This window comes from Phytophthora infestans, genomic scaffold (genome assembly GCF_000142945.1).
Source record: "Phytophthora infestans T30-4 supercont1.36 genomic scaffold, whole genome shotgun sequence".
NCBI classification, from domain to species: domain Eukaryota; phylum Oomycota; class Peronosporomycetes; order Peronosporales; family Peronosporaceae; genus Phytophthora; species Phytophthora infestans.
Window position 1 is genome coordinate 801,924 of NW_003303723.1, and position 19,007 is coordinate 820,930.

Below are 19,007 nucleotides of genomic sequence, written 5' to 3' on the forward strand. Positions count from 1 at the left end.
TTCAGACTCCAGTTCCGTGGCCCTCTTTTTCGTCGCAACTTTCGCTTTCGACGCTATAAGAAACGTCGCCACTTCTTTATCGCCAATCCTCCGAGTCAATGTGTCGATCGTGGTGGTTGCCTCGTCGGGGTACCTTTTGTTGAATTTGTTTAGGTACTTGGTCCATGTGCTCCATATCGGGTTTTCTAATGAGCACAACTTGTCAAGTTTGAGACCAACCAGGGCCTCATCCGGTGTTTTTCGACTAGTCAACCAGAAGTGAAGCACATCGTCCTCCACCCTCTTTGCGATGCTTTCGTTGCATCAATCTTCTTCGCTTTCAAAGTTAACTGGAGCAAATCACCATCCGTGGCATATTTTCGTAATGCTGGAACCATTGACACAGTGTGCTCTGGATACTTTGCGTTCAAATCGTCCACATACTTGACCCAAGATCTGAATTCAGGATTACTGAAGATATCCTGACTTGACTTGATCTTGGGCTGAAAGACGTCGCTAGGATCCTTTCTTGTATCTATCCAGTACCGCACTTGCTCTGCTTGAAGATGCGTTGCCATTTCCTTCGTTTTCACGTTCGTGCTCTCCCTGGCCTTTTCAATGAGTTTGTAGAGGGAATTGTCGCCGTACTTGGCAGCTAGTGTCGAGATTGGGTTAAGCTTTTCATTCTTGGTGACCACTTTGAATTCGTCTACGTACGAGACCCACTTGAAGAACTGTTCGTTCAGAAAGAGATCATCTCCGGCATCCTGGAGATGCATGCGCTGGAATGCCGATGCAGCAGATTTCTCTTTCTTGAGCCACCTCCTAATGATATCTGGCGTCACAACCAGAGGCGTGACCAGCGTCTTTACTTTCTCTACGAAAGGCACGGAAAGCCCCCCTCCTGCTCTCTCTTCGTCGCCGCCCCCATCAGTAGCGTGGCTAGCTCGCAAGAATCTCTCAGCTACCTTGCCAGCAGTATGAGCATCAGTCCCGCTAGAAAGGTCCGAGAGAGATATTTTGGCTCTTGAAACAGCAGCGCCAGTGACAGAGAAGATGGTAGCGGCACCTACCAGAAAACAGCGAAGTCGCATTGCTACTGTCCACCGGGTTGTGAAATTAAGCAATGCATCTTGAGGACAAAAAATCGGGACTGTCATGTATAAAGTTTACGTGGTAAAAATGTTCATGTGTGTCAAAAGCATTTTACCACGTAAACTTTATCTCGCGGTCAGCTCCAAACCTTGATAATGTTATACAAATAGAGATGGCAAAAAAACGAGGGGCAGCAATCTTTCACCGAAGATTTAAACGTGAGCACCATGAAATCCATAATTTAGGAGGGTTTAAGTAAAGCTAGCCAAGGGTGGATCACCACGTGCAGTATTAATAGTAGACCACGACTGGCTGAATACTTTGGCTCGCCCATCCTCAAAACCATACAAAAGCACAGTCGTCTCAAATGCTGATGGTGAATAGTTTGATAAACTTTATTTTTAGATTGATAGTTTTTCAAATCTGCAAACAATTAATTGCTGAATTATTCGTTGTCAAACGGATGCGAGCGTACACGCCCCATAGCTCCCTATTCATTGACAACCGCTCGCATTCGTTTGACGTTGGCGGAACGAAGCCGACGTCCATCTGGCCTTGGCGCCGATATGACTTGCATCTCTTGAACGCACTTCAAACGAACGAGCAGGCGTTTCGGCTTGACATTCATCGTCATCCGCCAGCCCAGCTACGCACCCATTTGACTTTGTTTATGTCGGAACCGGTGGGAATGCTCTTACGCTCACTATTGTAGAGAAAGCTGTGCTTGTACGTATTTCCTACTCGAAGCTGTCCTATTCGTCACTATTAAGGACGTCATCTTTGCAAGACTGATTTTGATGTGGTTTCTTGGTCATCAGATCCCAATTCATTTTAAGAAATGGGGTCGTCTCCAGCGACTCAGCACTCAGCTGCTTACGAAGATACCCAATCGAACTCATTCTAAAACTTCTAACATTTCTGTACTATAATAAGTGATTGGCCATATCCAATCAGAAGGCGAAAAGAGCTGAGATTTTCGGCCAATGTCAAGCCGAAAAAAAATCGACAGCTCAATTACCTTCTACCAGGGAACCCGAAAAAAATAATATGCGTAAAAATTAATCCCAATTTTTTAATTTAATTATTAATTTATGGCTGCCAGCAACGGGAACAACCCCAATTTTGAGTAAGGTCTAGTCAAGTTACAGCGTGGGGACGCGCTGAACGTCGCGGAAAAATTAGCCTGCGCTGAATTGAGGTCGCCTAATCTCGAACGGTCGTCTTCAAGAGCCGCCGAAGAGCGTTCTATTGTGAGAGCGGCGTTCAAGAAACGCAATTGCGCACTACGTCGACGTCGCGTACATCCCGCCAACGTCTAACGAGTGTGAGCGCTTCTTCTCTCTCGCTAAGCTGGTGTTGTCTGATCTACGGAAGCGAATGTCTCCAGCCAGGCTCGAGATGATAATGTTTCTGAACTACAATCGTGACTTACGAAGTTTTGCAAATAATTGAATTATTAATTTTCTCAGCTCACATCGATGTATTAATCTAAGTATTGCATTTTCGGGTTCCCTGCTTTCTACTACGTAGTATAAGCTATCAAGATCGCAGGATTCGTCTTTAGCGCTCCTCGCTCACTCAATTATTCGTGTAGCTCACTCTGGTAAAATGCCTTGAACTTAGTCACGATCACTTTCTCCTCATCCGTAGCTGAGTTAACTCCCTTCGTGAATATACCGCTCATAATGTTCTCCGGCCTAATACCTTGAGCTATCCACGTGGAGAATTGCTTCTTCTGCAATGTTGTAGCTTCCGTAGTCGTACTTGCACTATTCAAAACTGACGCAAGCTCACGCTTACTACCAAATGTTTGGTTCAACGTACTGATCAAGTTCCGTTCTCCACCCTTTAACCCAATGAACTTTACCAACGCGTCCAGCTTCTGACTGGTAGCTTTTGCATCTTAATTCTTTTGAATGTTCGGTTTCGCAACTATATCGTCAACAGATCTCCAACCCGGGGTCTGTAATTTCTGCGCGACAGCTCTGGTCGCCGGGTCATCCAACGCCGCTACGAGCTTAATCGCCATATCAGCGTCTCGAAAACGGTTCCTGTAAATCTTAAGCACCGACTTTGCGTGTTTGGGCTCCTTTAGATTAAAATCGTCGACGTAGTTCGCGAATTTGATCAAATTATCGGCCGTGAAGGCAGTATCCACATCGTCGTAAAGTTTTAGCCATTGGAATACATTTGTCGGCGATTGACTTTCACCAGTCCACGTACGGAGTAGAGAATCCTCCATTACCTCGGCCTTGATCTTTGTACGGAGATGGGTCTTTGCAGTCTGCAAAAGCGCCCCCAGCTTCGCCTCGCCACCAAATCCCTAAATCAATGTACTGAGCAGCGAAATCTGATCGGTCTTCTTTTTATTAGTGTTGATGAGCTTGACGTAGTCTTCCAGAACATCCAGCTTTCGACTCATAATGTAACGACGCACCAACGTCACAGCCGGCGATGGCCATGACGTTGGTACCAATGCGTCCTACTTTCTTCTATTTCCTTCCTACTTGTCTTTGCTGACTGCCAACTGTCTTCTTAAGTTGCCAATAAGCGGCCAGGCAGACACACTCCTGACCGGAAAACAATCACCATGTTTGGACGAGTATTGCCAAACATGGAACTTCAATGACAGTCATTCTTTTTCATTTGAATTCACTATGGAGATTCTGACCCGGTTCAAATGAACCGCGGTTCACTACTACGCTACGCTACTTCAAGATTCAACTCAATGACTACTTAGAATCTAATATAGTGAAATGCATACACTTACATAGGATACCAAGGTTATGCTAACAAGCACTTCCTCGTAGCCGACAACATCAATCTCACTTTCCAATTTACCTTCTTCGAGGCACATCAACTGCCTCCTACGCCTTACCTTCGCGTCCCCATCGTTGGACTCTCGCCGCCCTCCTCCGCTTCGCTCCTCGCCACGCGACTCGTTCCTCGTCGCTGTTCCTCTGCGCCGTGCTCTCACCAGTCGTCACATCTGGTAGCACTTGCTGTTTTTCGTCCGGGAGGGCTTTCTTCATTCTCTATTCGCTACGCGACACGTGAAAAGCCGCTCGTTGAGCGTGTGGCGTCGTTCTTCGCCTCCACATTCGTCGAATTTCTTCGTTGCGACCTCATTTCATACGGCTTGCCGTGTTGAAGTTTTGCGTGTGTACTGCACTAAGCGTCTGGTCTATAAGAACCGGATCAAGTTAGTACCCGTACCTAACGTCGCATCCTTCATCAGCGTTATCGTTGATTGCGTGTGTACTGTAAGTGTCTGGTCTATAAGAACCGGATCAATTCAGTACCTGCACCCCTCGTCGCTGTCCACCTGTACCCGACTACCTTTTCGGCACTTCATCGCTGAATTTTTCGACAATCAACCTAGAACTTCCTTAAATCCTCAATGATGGTCTACTGACGCTATCACGCAGAAACTCATCGAAATGGTTGACAAGCAACAGCAACTGCTTGAAGCCATGAGTAAGCGTGAAGTGAAAGTGGAAGGTATCCGTCTGCCTGAATTTCAAGGCACGATGGGAGAATCTGTTGATTTGTACTTCGAGCAACTTGCTCAGTACTTTGATGCCAAAACCATCGATTGGCAAAACGACAACCAAAGTTCTCGAATTTTGGCCATTACTACTGCGAACTTTAAAGGAAATGCTGCCGCTTGGTACAAGCGGAACAAGCGTGATATCAAGGACATGCAGGACCTTATGGCCAGGTTGACCGATGAATTTGTGCCTCCGGATTTGCAAGAGCGTTTGCGTGATCAATTGTACGCGCTCAAGCAGAAAAATTGCTCTAGCTTGAAAGATTACATCTCTCGCTTCCGTGAAGCCATCATGCAAGTGACAGACATGAGTGAATTGGACAAGATCACTTACTTCACACGTGGACTAGTCAGTCCTACGTGCGAAGAGGTGCAATATCGTCGCTGTACAACAGTGTCGCAAGCAATGAAGATTACTTTGGAGTATGATCGATCGCATCATATCCGCGGTAAGAGCTATCGTCCACCGTTCTTTTCGCAGGACTGATCACGCTCTCAGTCCAACAGCAATTCTCACCAAAAGCAAGCCACGCCTTTGCGTGTTCAGGAGAACGAACCCGAGCCAATGGAAATTGACCCAGGGAGTACTAGAAATCGCCGTTCTGCTTCTTCTTCGTCGTCTAACAAGCGATGTCGTTACTGCAAGAAGTCTGGTCATGTCATTGAGCAGTGCTTCAAGTTGAAGAACAAGGAGAAGTATGCTCGAAAGAACCGTCACGAGCAATCTGCTGCGAACTTTAATTCTTCTCCTCCTACAACCGCCGCTGCTGCTGAACGAGCGTCTATGACCCATTTCGATGACGAGGTTGAGGTTGTTGAAGTGGAAGAGATTTCCACGTCCACCTTGTCGTCCATGCATCGTGAGAACGAGCTCATTCGTAAACAAGGGACTTGTGATGGGAAACCTGTCGTCATCATGTTCGACAGTGGTGCTACGTGCAATGTTGTTCGCCCAGGTTTAGTCGCTAACACCGCTACGTCTGGTGTCTCGCAAGTCACTCGGTTCGATGGAACTTCTACGAAAGCGCGTTCTGTGAAGAAAGGTCAAGCGACTATTGAATTCGGTCGCTACCGTTTCCGCAAACTTCAAGTCATGGAATGGTCACTTGGATCTGTCCATGATGTCATCTTGGGAAAACCTTGGTTTACCAAGTTTCAGCCATATATCAATTGGCGTTCGCATGAGATTTCGTTTCCAAGTGTGTCTTGTGCACCTCCATCAACGGTTTCTAGTCAAGCAGGTGTGGAGATTGCTGCTGTTGACTTTAAACGTAACGTGAAGAAACATGTGTACAAGCAAGTGTACCGTGTCAAAATTTGTGCGCTCATGCCAGTTAGTGAGTCGACTCATGCTCCGATCACTCACTTATTGAAGCGTTTTACTGACGTCTTTCCGGAAAGTTTACCGGATGGTTTACCGCCATCACGTCGTGTGGATTTCGAACTCCACATGAAACCTGATGCTGTTCCAAGTAGCCGTGCTCCGTTCCGCCTGTCTAAGGTTGAGCAGGATGCACTTGATCTCTTCGTTGCAGAGAAGCTAAAGAAAGGATGGATCGAAGTTTCTGATTCTCCTTGGGTGTCCAACATCTTTTGGATTCCAAAGAAAGATCCTACTTCTGGACATCAGCTGTCTCGCTCTGAGTGGGTACGCTCTGGAACCTCGACTTTGCCTATCCGTTGGGTCATCGACTTTCGCTATGTGAACTTGCAGTCGATTGTTCCAAAGATTCCACTGCCTCGCATCGACGAACTCTTCGATCAAATGTCTGGTTGTGTCATCTTTTCAGTTCTAGATTTGGCTCAAGGATATCACCAGATGCGTATCGCGCTCAAGAGTCGCAAGTATACCGCCTTTCGCACGCACGCTGAAACTTACCAGTGATGTGTAGCTCCTATGGGATTGTTCGGTATGCCTGGTGTTTGGTCTCGCCTCATGAGGGTACTCTTGGCGAAGTAACGATTCATTGTTGTCTACTTGGATGACATTTGTGTCTTTTCCACCAGTCTGGAAGAGCATGTTGAGCATCTCCAAACTCTCTTCGAGGTTCTACGTCGTGAGAATTTGTTCTGTCATCTCTCGAAGTGTCACTTTGGTCAGTCTGAAGTTAAGTTTCTCGGCCATACGATTTCTGCCAAAGGACTTGCTGTTGATACTCGCAAGACTGAAGCGATTGCAAAGCGGCCTACGCCACTAAACCAAAAGCAACTACAAAGCTTTTTGGGTCTCGCAGGTTATTACCGTCGCTTTATCCATGATTACGCCATTATTGCGTTGCCTCTTGGTTCTCTTGTCAAGAAAGAACATGTCTGGAGCTGGGGTCCAGAACAGACGTGTTCGTTTGAGGAAATCAAATCCGCTCTTCAAGAAGCACCCGTGTTGCAGTTACCGGATTACGAGAAACGTTTCATCGTGACAACAGATGCCTCTGGCTACTGTGTTGGTGGCGTTATCTCTCAAGTTCGTTCCGGTCAAGATCATCCGATAGCCTTCTTCTCGAAGAAACTTGGTCCTCACGAGATTAATTGGCCAACACACGAGAAAGAACTCTTCGCTATTAAATTAGCGCTAGACAAGTGACGTCACTACCTATATGGTCGTGAATTTAATATCTACACGGACAACACTGCTTTCAAATGCTTTTTGCACCACCCGAAGGTTTCAGCGAAATTAGCTCGCTATTTGACGTTTTTCGCACAGTTTACGTTCAAGTTGCATCACGTTAAGGGACACCTCAATGTGGTTGCCGATGCGTTGTCGCGTCAATCTTCGGAACATACGACCAATACGGTTTCGTTTCATCAGTGTACCACGCGCTGCCATACCCGTGCAGCTCGAAACCTGGCGAATCGACGCGTTATTACCGACTACCGCAGTCTTAACTAACATTTGGTTCGACCACCCTCTCGCCCTCAATTTCGTGGGGAGGATGTTGCTGCTGGTTACTACACGCGCCCTGTTCCGACCTTAGCTCAAGCTTACCGACATGTACCAGTGGAAACTCCACGTACCGTCGCTGCGGCTGAGAATATTGTTGTGGCCACCAATGTGACCCAACAAGCTCAGAATTGGAGCTCGCTCGGTTGGTCTGATTCGATTAGCAGAGAGCTCGCTGCTGGATATCGCAATTGCCCAGACTACGGAGATCGTTTTAAGCATCCGGAACAACCATTTGTCAAACAAAATGGTTTACGTTTCCGCAAGTATCAGACGATGATGCGCTTGTGTGTTCCGCTTACTCGGGACAATCATCTTCGAACTTCCATCATCTCTTGCTTCCATGACTCCAATATTGCTGCTCATCCTGAAGCTCATCGAACGTACCTTCGCATTTCGCAATGCTATCATTGGCCCACCTTGGACCAAGACGTTCGCGATTATGTGCAAAGTTGTGAAACTTGCACTCGCTGGAAACACGCTCGCAAGAATGGCAAGATGATTCCTATTCCGATTCCTGAGGAATGCTGGTCTGTCGTCTCTATGGACTTTATCACTGGATTACCTGATTCCAATGGTTTTGATGCGATCTTGACTGTTGTCGACAAGTTGTCCAAGCGCCCGAAGTATCGTGCGTGCAACCGGACTGATGATGCACAGAAGACTGCGTATCACTTCTTTGATTGCGTTGTTCGCCATCACGGTTTACCATCGATCATCATCAGCGATCGAGATTCCAAGTTCGTCTCCAAGTTCTGGTTTTCCTTGGCTAAGCTAATGGGAATTCGTCTGCACATGACAACTTCCTATCGTGCCCAAGCCGATGGACAAACCGAACGCCAGAATCGGATTCTGGAGGATGCTCTACGCTGCATGATATCGTACCACGGACGTGATTGGTCGGATAATCTCGGAACGATTGAGTATGCTCGTGCTACTCTCGTCAGGCATCTACCGGTATGTCGCCCTTTGAAGCTGATACTGGACGCAAAGAACGGAATCCGCTGAATCCTTTGAGCAATCCCAGTACCATGACTCAAATTCAGCGTGGAAATGTTGAATATGCGAAACAGTTCCAAGACAAACGCCAAGAGATCATTAATTTGGCAAAGAAGCATCTTCTACAAGCCCAAGAACGTCAGAAGAAGTACTATGACAAGAAGCGATCCTCGATCACGTTCAAGGAAGGAGACTTAGTCATGTTGGATACACGTCGCATTCCTTCCGCCCATGTGACTCAAGACATTGATGGGAAGCGAGCTAAGCTCGCTGCTCGCAAGATTGGACCATTCGAGATCGTGAAAATGATCAACCCGAATGTGGCCAAGTTGAATCTTCCGCGAAGCATGAGTCGTCTGAACTCCACGTTTAATGTGGACGGGTTGAGTCATTACGTTAAAAACCCGTCGCGTTTTAAGACTCGTCCTATCCCAAATCTAAAAGACAGTATGCACAAGTGTACATTGATTGATGCATGAGGATCTTCAGACTACATGTACATGTACTATGATAAGCCTATGGATACCGGGGCTTTAACCATTGCTGCTCAGCCTGAACCACACCATGTACGTACGTCGTGCTGTCGTACCTACAGAAAGCTAATAAAAAGGCAGCCTTCTTCAGACCACATGATAACTACATGAATATGTGGTAACTTATTACTATCAGTACAGACAACGACGGTGAAATCCGCCATACGTTTGAAACACGCCCGGCCCAAACATGGTTTTCCACTAAGGAAACCGTTTCAGCCAATCCGTGTCCCGTATTCGGTCGTTTCTGTACATTCAAATCAGGATCTGCTGATTCTTGCATCGGTTTTGTACCTTATGGCATCGTTTTTGTAATTTGAACTCAGACTTTTAGCTGAAAATACCACTTTCAACCAATCAATTTTATGGGCGGGTATTCCTGTCCCGCGTAATACTTTTATTATATATGAAGGATAGTGTTCAAACACCGGGCGGATTTCATCGTCGTTGTCTGTACATCGAACGCCGCTACTAGTTTTGAACTTCGATTATGGCCAATGGCAGCGTTTCATCTAAAACAGATGGCTGCACCTTAATGTGTCTTACCGGTAGTAATTATAGGCAGCAGTCAGACGGGGGTTGATAAAGAGACAATAGGAAGAGCGACAGCGTACAAGTAGCTAGAGCTGTTCGACCGAAAAGTTATTAACAGCACTCCACTTTGGAATTAGTGGAGGTAGGTCATTCGCGAGCGGAGCATTTAACATTTACTTTTAGCACTAATTATGAGATTTGCTAGTAATCTTACACGTAAACGTCGAGCGCTTACGACAGCGGCAATGCGGTGGACAATATCTATAGAGATCGTGGATATCGAGGTGTGAAAACCACGCGAACGCACATAATATGTCCTCTAAAAAGAGAACCATTTTAGAAACACTCAATTTACATTCAATTCCTCAAAATTTATAAAAGGACAGCAAACGAGATGGTTTGTGTTAAACATGATGTTTCAGTATAATAGTAACATGCACTTTTTTGCTTGGTTTAAAAAAACGTTTATGCTCTTTCTTCAATTTCTTCCAAAAAAGGTGATGGTAGAGTCAGACTCGTCGGACATCAGAGCCGCGGACGCCACCTCCACCCTCTCGGGGAGCCTCTGCTGAGACAACTTTTAACTGGGCGGATGCGCAAATATCTTACTTCAAAAGTGCCACTGTGAATTTTGGCCAAATTCGAGGACAAACGGTCAAATATTCATGCAATCAACGGCGTATCTGGATTGGTCAAAATAGAACTTCAGCTTGTTGCCCGAATTCAAACAAGAGATAAGGTGCGCTCTCAGGGAAGCGCGGCCTCAACACGTCCTTTTAGGCGACTTCTCAAGTGCACAATTTGTCCGCCTGATCTTTTTCAGTAGGTGATACTCTATACGATCTAATTTTGCGGTGCTTATATACCGCATTAGTTGTCTTTTTATACAAGCTCTACTCGATCTTCTCTGCTTCATTAGATTCCCGAATATGGAGGAAGCAGTGATATATCAACATACCCTCCCAAATACAGTACTTGTATTCAACTGACTCCACCGATACTATAATATCAGCTACTCAAGACCAGCTTTTACCCCAAAAGCGAGACTACGATTGAAAACTGGATTCGCGTGCACGCGTCCACCGGCCCATTCGAGCGAGAAAAAGCCTTATCCGATGGGAAGTATACGGTTGGGCACAGATGTTGGCTATGTGAATTCTACGCGGAGCACCCTCTTGCTTTCCTTGATGAAGCGCAGGACGCTGCTTATATAAAGGCACACCACACCACCATATCCAAACCATCGCTGTGGCGCATCATACAGGACTGTGGTATAGCCTGGAAGGTTTGGAAAGACGCGCGATGTACATATTAGAGGCCAAAATATTTTGCTTCACAGAGGAGCTAAGCAGAGGCGAGGCTCCATAACGTAGTTTGCTTAGATGAAGTGTTCTTCAACATTCGAGGGATGCTTCGAAAGAGAGGATATTGCATAAAAGGTCAAAACCTTGGAGGAAAGGGTGATTTCCAACTGACATTACGAGTGTCCGTGTTGGCCTTCAAAGGCGTTCATGGGGTGATCGACAATTTTGACACACAAGGAGGGTTCGATCGAGTCGAATTTGTAAATTCCTGTCAGGCGTTTGCCTACTCCACCCGAGGAAATGTGCGAATGTACCCAAGATCAGATTATGAATGGATCTTAAACGGAGCGTCGATCCACCAAGATCCTGAAATCGCTCGCTTTCTGGGGAGCATTGGGAATGTGTCCATTTATCCATCGGTGTACTGCCCAATCTACAATCTAATAGAATACATGTTCGTATTACTTAAAACACCTTTCGGCACCATTCCGATGAATCAAGTGGACGAGATCTAGTGCCGTTCGTGATTGAGTCATCTCGACGCTTTAAATTGTACAGCATGACAAACGTTTTCAGCTATTGTGACTGGGAAATACAACGGTACTTCGATCCCACAGGAATAATGTCAACACATATTCGAGAAGTAGCCGATTTCGCGGTAGCACAGTGACAAACGTACAACGCAGATGGTAATCTTGGAATTAGACAGTGGCGCGAATGTGTGAACGCGCACTGCACAAGTGACAGATATTCGTGTGTGGGCTTTGGCTCCTGGGTGGTCGCTGTCGTCTGCATTTTCAAGACGTTAGGCCAGTCCGTTGCTGGTGGTGGTGGCAAGTCGCGAATAAAAGCCTGAGCAATAGATTTCCGTGTCTGCCGTTTATCTTCATGACTCGGCCAAACGCATCCTAATTATCTCGAAGCACCTTGTAGCCGTCTAGAGCAGCATCAACATACGCCAGTGACATGTTGTCTGAGTGAGAAAGCTCTGACAGCTGGCGCATAGGGGACGAGTCTGGGGTCCGGAGCATTTTTTTATAACATATTCCGGTGGAGAGTCAGTTATCGCTTGCTCCCACATAACTCTGCTAAAGATATCGCAATATGGGGTGAGCCCACATGCGCCAAACCATACCTTCTACATTCACGCCCCCCCCCCATTTGCACTTGTAGCCTTTCGGGCATGTTGTGAACGGAGACTTTGATTGCTGGGCCAGACCGATCGGTATGTTCTGGTCGGATACACGCTGCCATAAACTATTTGAGAGCCGTATCAGTAGGAATTACCATCCCGTATTCCGTATTCATACACCACAAGCGAGATCGTCTCACCGCGTGCTGAAGCAAGCCAATTGCTTCACACTTGTTGTGACTGTCAGCCGTGTGACTTTTACTCTCAATTTACATAATTTTGTTTATACTTCGTCACCGAGGGAGAGATGACACTCCACTCTCCATCCCGTTTCACAGCTTGATCTTTGACTCGCACACTGAATTGATCCCGTAGTTTGGCAATAATTTCATCAAATGACGAACCATTGGCAGCGAAGTCGTCAATCGTCTCGCTTAAAGATTCACGTTGGCCAACAGTGCTCTTGATTAGTGTCAGGACGATTTCAGCTGAGCATGAAAGCGTCGTGGCAGATCTGAAGCAGCTACCGCCAATACAGAACCTGCAGCAAAGTGAGGGTGTTTGTCGCGTAACTTCCAATTGCATAGAACGTGGGGACGATGGCAGCTTTATCCGGTATGGCGACGTACGGCTCTTAGGTCTCTCCGAATGTGACGACGTACGACTCTGAGGCTCCTATATTCTGTTCGGCACCGTACGGCTCCAATGTCTCTCGTGTGAAAGCCCACAATAGAATGAGATTCGGCCTCAGTAGACACCACAAAATAGCCGCCAGTATTAGCTTTCACACGTAGAAGGGCCAGTGCGCGTTTGCACGACGCCGAGCACGCTGCTGCACAGCAAATCATATCTTTTGTTTCCTGTGCGCAGCGTGTCTTCATTTACTCGAGTTTAGCGCGCGACCATGGTCCATGGCCTCCGTGGCATGAAGGCCTACCTAGCCTTCGCAAGCCGTACATCAATGGAGAAGTTAAAATTGACATTTTTAACGAATTAATTCAGTAGAACTGTGTCCTAGTAGCTAGCTTTTACATAGTCTTTGTGAGCTGAGAAAGCAGAGACGTCCTGGCTTGCTGGCATTGAAGCCACCCTTGGCGAGCGTCTCAATCTGCAGCAGGATGGAACTTGGCTTGTGCTGCTTGATATGCTGGGCGACCTTGTAAAGGTAGTGCAGCAAATATATGCCGCAATCTACCGCATTAGTCTGACGGGACTTGCAGGTGTAGGAAAACCCCTTGGCTGCCTCGAATCTTCCATCAGACCGCCAGTCCAGACGCGCGAAAATATACTCCTTTGTCGTGACCATTGTGAAGCGAGTCGATGTGATAATATATATTTTTTGCGTCACTGTCATTCTGAATAATTACAAAGCTCCAATGGTCCTTAAAAGTCACAGGCAGTAATACATATTAGTATCCACTCCAATCGAAATCACCAATTGTGCAGGGGGCGCTGGATGTAGGCGTAGTTCATGGCGGAAAATACAGATGATCTTGCAGCTAACATGAGCTCTGGTTCAGGTTTCGTGTAACGAGAGATAAAATAGTCCACCACGGAGCTAGTAATCGGAGCTCCTTCCTTCACGCTGGCGATATCATCAGCGAAGAGTGGAATCGAGACAAACTCCGCGGACCCCCCTGCGGCGTGGGGGTAGATGCGTACAGGGGCAAGTATTTTATTTCGTGGCCGCAGGCTGTATGGGCCGGCACCCTGTTGCAGGAGCTTGGTGTCGGGATCTCCAGTTGGATTTTCCAGGCAAATTTGAGGCTTTTTTTCTCTTTCCTGATTCCACCCCTGATTCAACGCTAGCCACTGGTCGTAGAAGCTCCAAGTCTGATTCCAAAACTGATGGGATCAGTTGCAGCGGTTCACAATAATGCGACCAGGTCAAATAGTTATGGCCAGACAGGTCACAATTAAGTGACACGGTCAAATAATTTTGACCAGACAGTTCATAATTAAGGGGCACGGTCAAATAATTATGACCCGACAGTTCACAATTAATTAACGTATTGAATTCAACGCGAGAAGTGGTTATCTACGCTGCCATCACGCCTTCGGTGGTTGGAGTTTTGTTTCTTGGCGACAGCCCAGAAATCCAAACAAAGGCGATTGACATCTCTTCGCTTTCTGACGACGTTTCCGTGAGCAATGAACGTCCGGGGTCGTTACTTTCCCCGAGTGCCTTCAAGATGAGGAAACTCAAAAGACTGCAGGCTTTTACAGGTCTGCTGTTAGGTGGTCGGTGCGTCGGGCCCACCATGTTGGTATGCCCAGAGAGGGGTGGGTGGTGCGCATCGACTCCCACGAGCGCTCCTGCTACTACTTTAAAAAGGTTTTGTCCTACGCGCACATTGTTTGCGGGCTCAATTTAAAGGTCACCGGATTCGGCGCAATGCACAAGCTTAAGGTAGTTCGAATCAAGGCTTGCCAATCTACTGAGGGCTCAACTGACATTGCTTGGCGGTTTACCGGCGCTACCCTTAATTACTCAATCACCAATCTTGTGGACGGTGTTATTCTATCGATCTCTAGAGAAATAAGAGGGCAGTAGTCTTCCGATATCGCTAGAAGTTATTTTTTAAACTAATCTCCTTGTCGTCGTCGGTGGAGCTTTTCCCATCGAGGTATCCGTTGCCAGCTCCTTGTTGAACGGAATCCTGACACTTTACTTACTTTGTCATGTACGTAGACTTCGTAGTAATCTACATGGACTTATCTATCGTCGAACCCGAAAACTTCGTTTCCGACCTCCGTTACATTACGGTGGAAACTACACACCCATTAGCTGAAGAAATAGCTCGTAAAAGTTTCTATTCTTCCGTCCAGCAGCAAATTGTAGAACTTCCATTCCACTCCAGAAAGATGGTTCCTGCTAAGCGTGTAGTGCATACCCAGAACTCCGAGGTAGACAACAGCTTGTAGGGTTCGGCAAGGTGCTGAATACGCTTTCGTAGGTTGCACAGTACGTGGAAATAGCACATCAGGTAATTTCTGTTCTCATACCCACTGATAGCAACTAGTCCATAACCTGAGCCTTCTCCGCGTCCCCCATCACAGCGTCGATACGCAGTCCTACACCCGACCGCTCTCGAAAACCCTGATGAAACTATTAGCAGCCTCATTGTACTCAGGTTCAATTCACTGGCTCACGATAAACATATGGCTTGGAGGTAGATTCTTCGCCGGCCAGTAAAGCCACAGGAAATGTCTTGCATCTAGGTGAAAACTCACGAGGTTTTGCAGGATTTTCAGACTGGTGATACCCAAAATCAAAGGTTCATCGTCCTCGCCATATCGTAGGCTTCTGCCTTACCATGGACGGATGAGTAACCAACGGAACACCTCGGGTTCAGGATGGATAAGAGAGCGGATGAACGATAGCCATGGACACTTGCTACAGTCTAAAACTAGCTCCGACACTATACAAACTAAGCAGATCAAAGGTAAAGGATAAGCAGATCGCCGACTCAAGAGTAACAACAACTCAGGAGTAGCAGGTCATCGACTGAAGAGTAACAGGTCTCCAATTGAAGAGAAACCGCTTGTAGGAGAGCGGTGGTGAAGGTAGCCGAGTCCCAAGAGATAACGTTTGGGGAAGAAACGGTTGTCAAGCGCAAGTGCATAATAGCATCCTAGAACGGCTCTGAAGTTTCTGCCAAAACTCTAAGGACCTTAGTAGGGTTGAGTAGCACGAGATAAAAGTGTTCGAACAAGGACTTAATCCAGTGATAAGCGAGTTATTTCATAAGCCATTCCCCACAAACGGGAATCCACTTTCGCTCTGTCGATTTTCCAAAACGAACGCCGACTCTGGGTCAATATTGATGCTGATCGTTTTCGAAACGACCAGCTCGCGTGTCTTGAGTATTGAGTTCTTTAAACTGTGCACCCATCGATTGTAACGAACATTTCGCTGACCCTGTTCGCACTGGAAAAGTGCTTGAGCAAGAAAAACTGATCCTATTGGTGTAGAAAAGGTATTAGATTTGCATGGAAAAAAGTTTGGTGCTAAGCACAATTATTATTTGTCCTAAAGAACAGATTTGTAATGATATAAAAATATTAAGCCCGCTAGAGCAGGATTTGTCCGTCAGGCGATTAATTCTGAACCTCAGCTTCAAGCGTCAGATACTCTCCTACCGAACCACCACCTAAACGTTTGAACGATGCCCCCCACCCCCAAACTCGTCTTGACCAAGCGTCCGAACTGCATATCGAGCTGGACTTCGTCAAAATCGCGTCGCTGCTGAGCTCAGCGACGTCCGATCAACAACGCCAAGCAGCCCAAGAGTTCATGGAGCGCGAGCTAGCCGATGCGAATCGGCGAGCAACAACTCCCGCGCGTTCCTCGAAAAATGATGTCGTGAAGCTAGAGACGTCTACATACTCCGGTGAAGGAGCGAATCGCCTCCCGCTGAACCGGTGGTTTCGCGAGGTCGACATCGCGATTGCTTCGAGAATGATCGAAGCGCAAGGGACAAAGATCATTTATTTATTGTCCCGGTTGTCCGGGAAGGCCAAGGAATGGGCCCTCGGTAAACTTGTCGTTGATCACGACGCATTCCCCACTCTGGAGTCTCTCCAGAAAGATCTCAGGCTCGCGTTCGAGCCACCTCAAGACGAATCCCGCGTGCGTGCCGAGTTCTTCGCCCTTCGTCAAGGTAAAATGACTATGCGCGACTACGTTCAAAAGACTCGCCACCTCGCGTCATGCATCGTGACAAATCCGATTGACACAGCATCGCAGGTCCATGTATTCGTATTCGGCATGCGTGAAGGCATGACACGGTACTGCCTGACCCGAGCGGAACCTTCCTCTCTCGAGGAAGCATTCGCCCTCGCATTACGCGAAGACTACGTTGTGGCGGCGTCTTACGCGCGCGCGATGTCAACGGCAGCTCGTGAGTCAGCCCCCGAGCCCATGGAGATCGACGCGATTGACGCGTCGAATAGTCACCGTCAGTCGACTTCTCGTGGGCCCAACGGCCGTCCTAATCGCCCGCTCACTTGCTTCCGCTGCCGGAAGATCGGTCATCGCGCGGCGGAAAGCCGCGCGCCAGCGCCGGTACTCGCGCACACCGCCGAAGTCTCACCTGCCGTTCAGTAAAAATACGGTCAGGGCCAGTAGGTGCGGGGCGCCCTACTGGCTGGAATGGAGGTCCGGGTCCCCCGGTGGCTATCCAACCTTCTAGCCCTCCTGTGCTCCACGCACACTTTAATGCCACCACCACGTCGGGCGACTCGAGGCTGATCATCGTCAGTCTTCATGCCGCCGGCGCCCGGCGCCCACTTTCGCGCACTCCTGGCCTCAGGAGCGTCGAATAACTTCTTTCGCGAATCGTGCTTATCGATGCTTCCAAGAGAGATCGCAGTCCGTAATGGTCGAGGTCAGGTCGTCGTCAAACTTGCTGACGGAAAGCCACGCCGCGTTGCGCGGCGCGAAATCACGTTGCCATACACATTCGACGGCTTCCGCAGCAACGACGACTTCCTCGTGATTGAGATGAACTACGCGTTCGACTGCATCTTGGGTATCCCGTGGTTGTCACGATATCAACCAGAGATTGACTGGTTGGCTCGGTCGGTTAAACACCGCTCTGGCTTCGATGTGAGTGAGGTGTTCACACACCTCCTGGTTGCCCAGAAGGACTGGCCCCATGTCAGGGTCGTGGACCGGTTGTCCACAATGCAGGTTGGGCAGAGAGCGAGCGATGGCCCTCTCTGTTTGTCTTGCACAGCGCTGTTGCGCGAAAACCCCTCGCTGCGAAGCGAGGTTGTTAACACTTTGGCGGTAGAGCAGGGGCTCCCGCAATCCGAGCAGGCGGTCGAGCATGAGTTCCCGTCACGCAACACGGCGGTCGAGCATGAGTTCCCGTCACGCAACACGGCGGTCGAGCATGAGTTCCCGTCACGCAACACGACGGTCGAGCATGAGTTCCCGTCACGCAACACGACGGTCGAGCATGGGTTCCCGCAACACACCAAGGCGGTTGAGCATGGGTTCCCGCCAAACACTCTAGCGGTTGAGCAGAGGTTCCCGCAACGCGATTCGGCGGTCGAGCAGTTGGAGCTCCCGTCATCCACAGCGGTGGTCGAGCATTTGACACTCCCACCGGCTACGACGGCGATCGAGCAGGGGCTCTCGCCAGTCGATGGCGCGGTCGAGCATCGAGAGCTCCCGCGCACTACCGACACGGTTGATGGTGCCCCTCCGTGTCTAGAGGGGGGTGATCCCTCGTCCAGCGATAGCGAGTCTTCTGTCTCGAGCAGCGGTTCGAGACGCCGCAAGAAGAAATCCAAGCGACGCCGCCCTAAGCGACGTGGTCAGCCCACCGCCGATATCGCAGTGAATGAGTCCATACACGTCCTGGAACACGTGGAAGGAGGCGTCGTTCGCTCACGCACACTTGACATTGAGAGCCCACCTCGCGAAGCTTCTTCCATCACACGCCTTCCGGGTCTTTCCTGGAAGCATTTTCTGCGCGATCTGAAGTCAGGAGACATCGAGCAGGTCTGCTTGATCACCGAGTCTGCCTCAGCGGAAGAGATCCACACGGTCGCTACCGACAATCTTCCACTTCGTCCAAAGAACGCTGAGCCGAAGTCGGCGCGCGAAGAGCGCTTCGCTGCCCAGTCGTGGGAGTCACTCCGCGACTCGGGCAATCCAGTATACGACACCGTCAGCGACTTCGCAGATGTTTTTCCCGACAAGATTCCAGCTGAGCTCCCTGCTGACCGAAAGCATTCGCCATGAGATTGGATCTACAGGCCGGGTTCGAAGTACTGGTGTGATGCGACAGTGGGCCGCTCCCCACGCCATGCAGGTTGAAGGCCATTTGGCGACTACTTTCGAGAGGCCGCCGCCAATGGGGGGGACAGGTGAGCGGAGGAGTGCTTCTGCCTCACGCCAGGGTCCGACGTTGCAGCGAGTAAGGAAGGG

At 48.5% G+C, this 19,007-nt stretch overlaps 1 protein-coding gene across 1 annotated transcript; it reads right to left on the bottom strand.

Annotated features, from left to right (window-relative positions):
- Positions 1–248: 248 nt before the first annotated feature.
- On the bottom strand, positions 249–1,073 carry PITG_14673 (secreted RxLR effector peptide protein, putative; the record flags this gene model as incomplete). The annotated part of the gene is made up of 1 exon (XM_002898516.1): positions 249–1,073. One exon carries the CDS (start codon positions 1,071–1,073, stop codon positions 249–251), a length of 825 nt encoding a protein of 274 aa, XP_002898562.1.
- Positions 1,074–19,007: the final 17,934 nt, after the last annotated feature.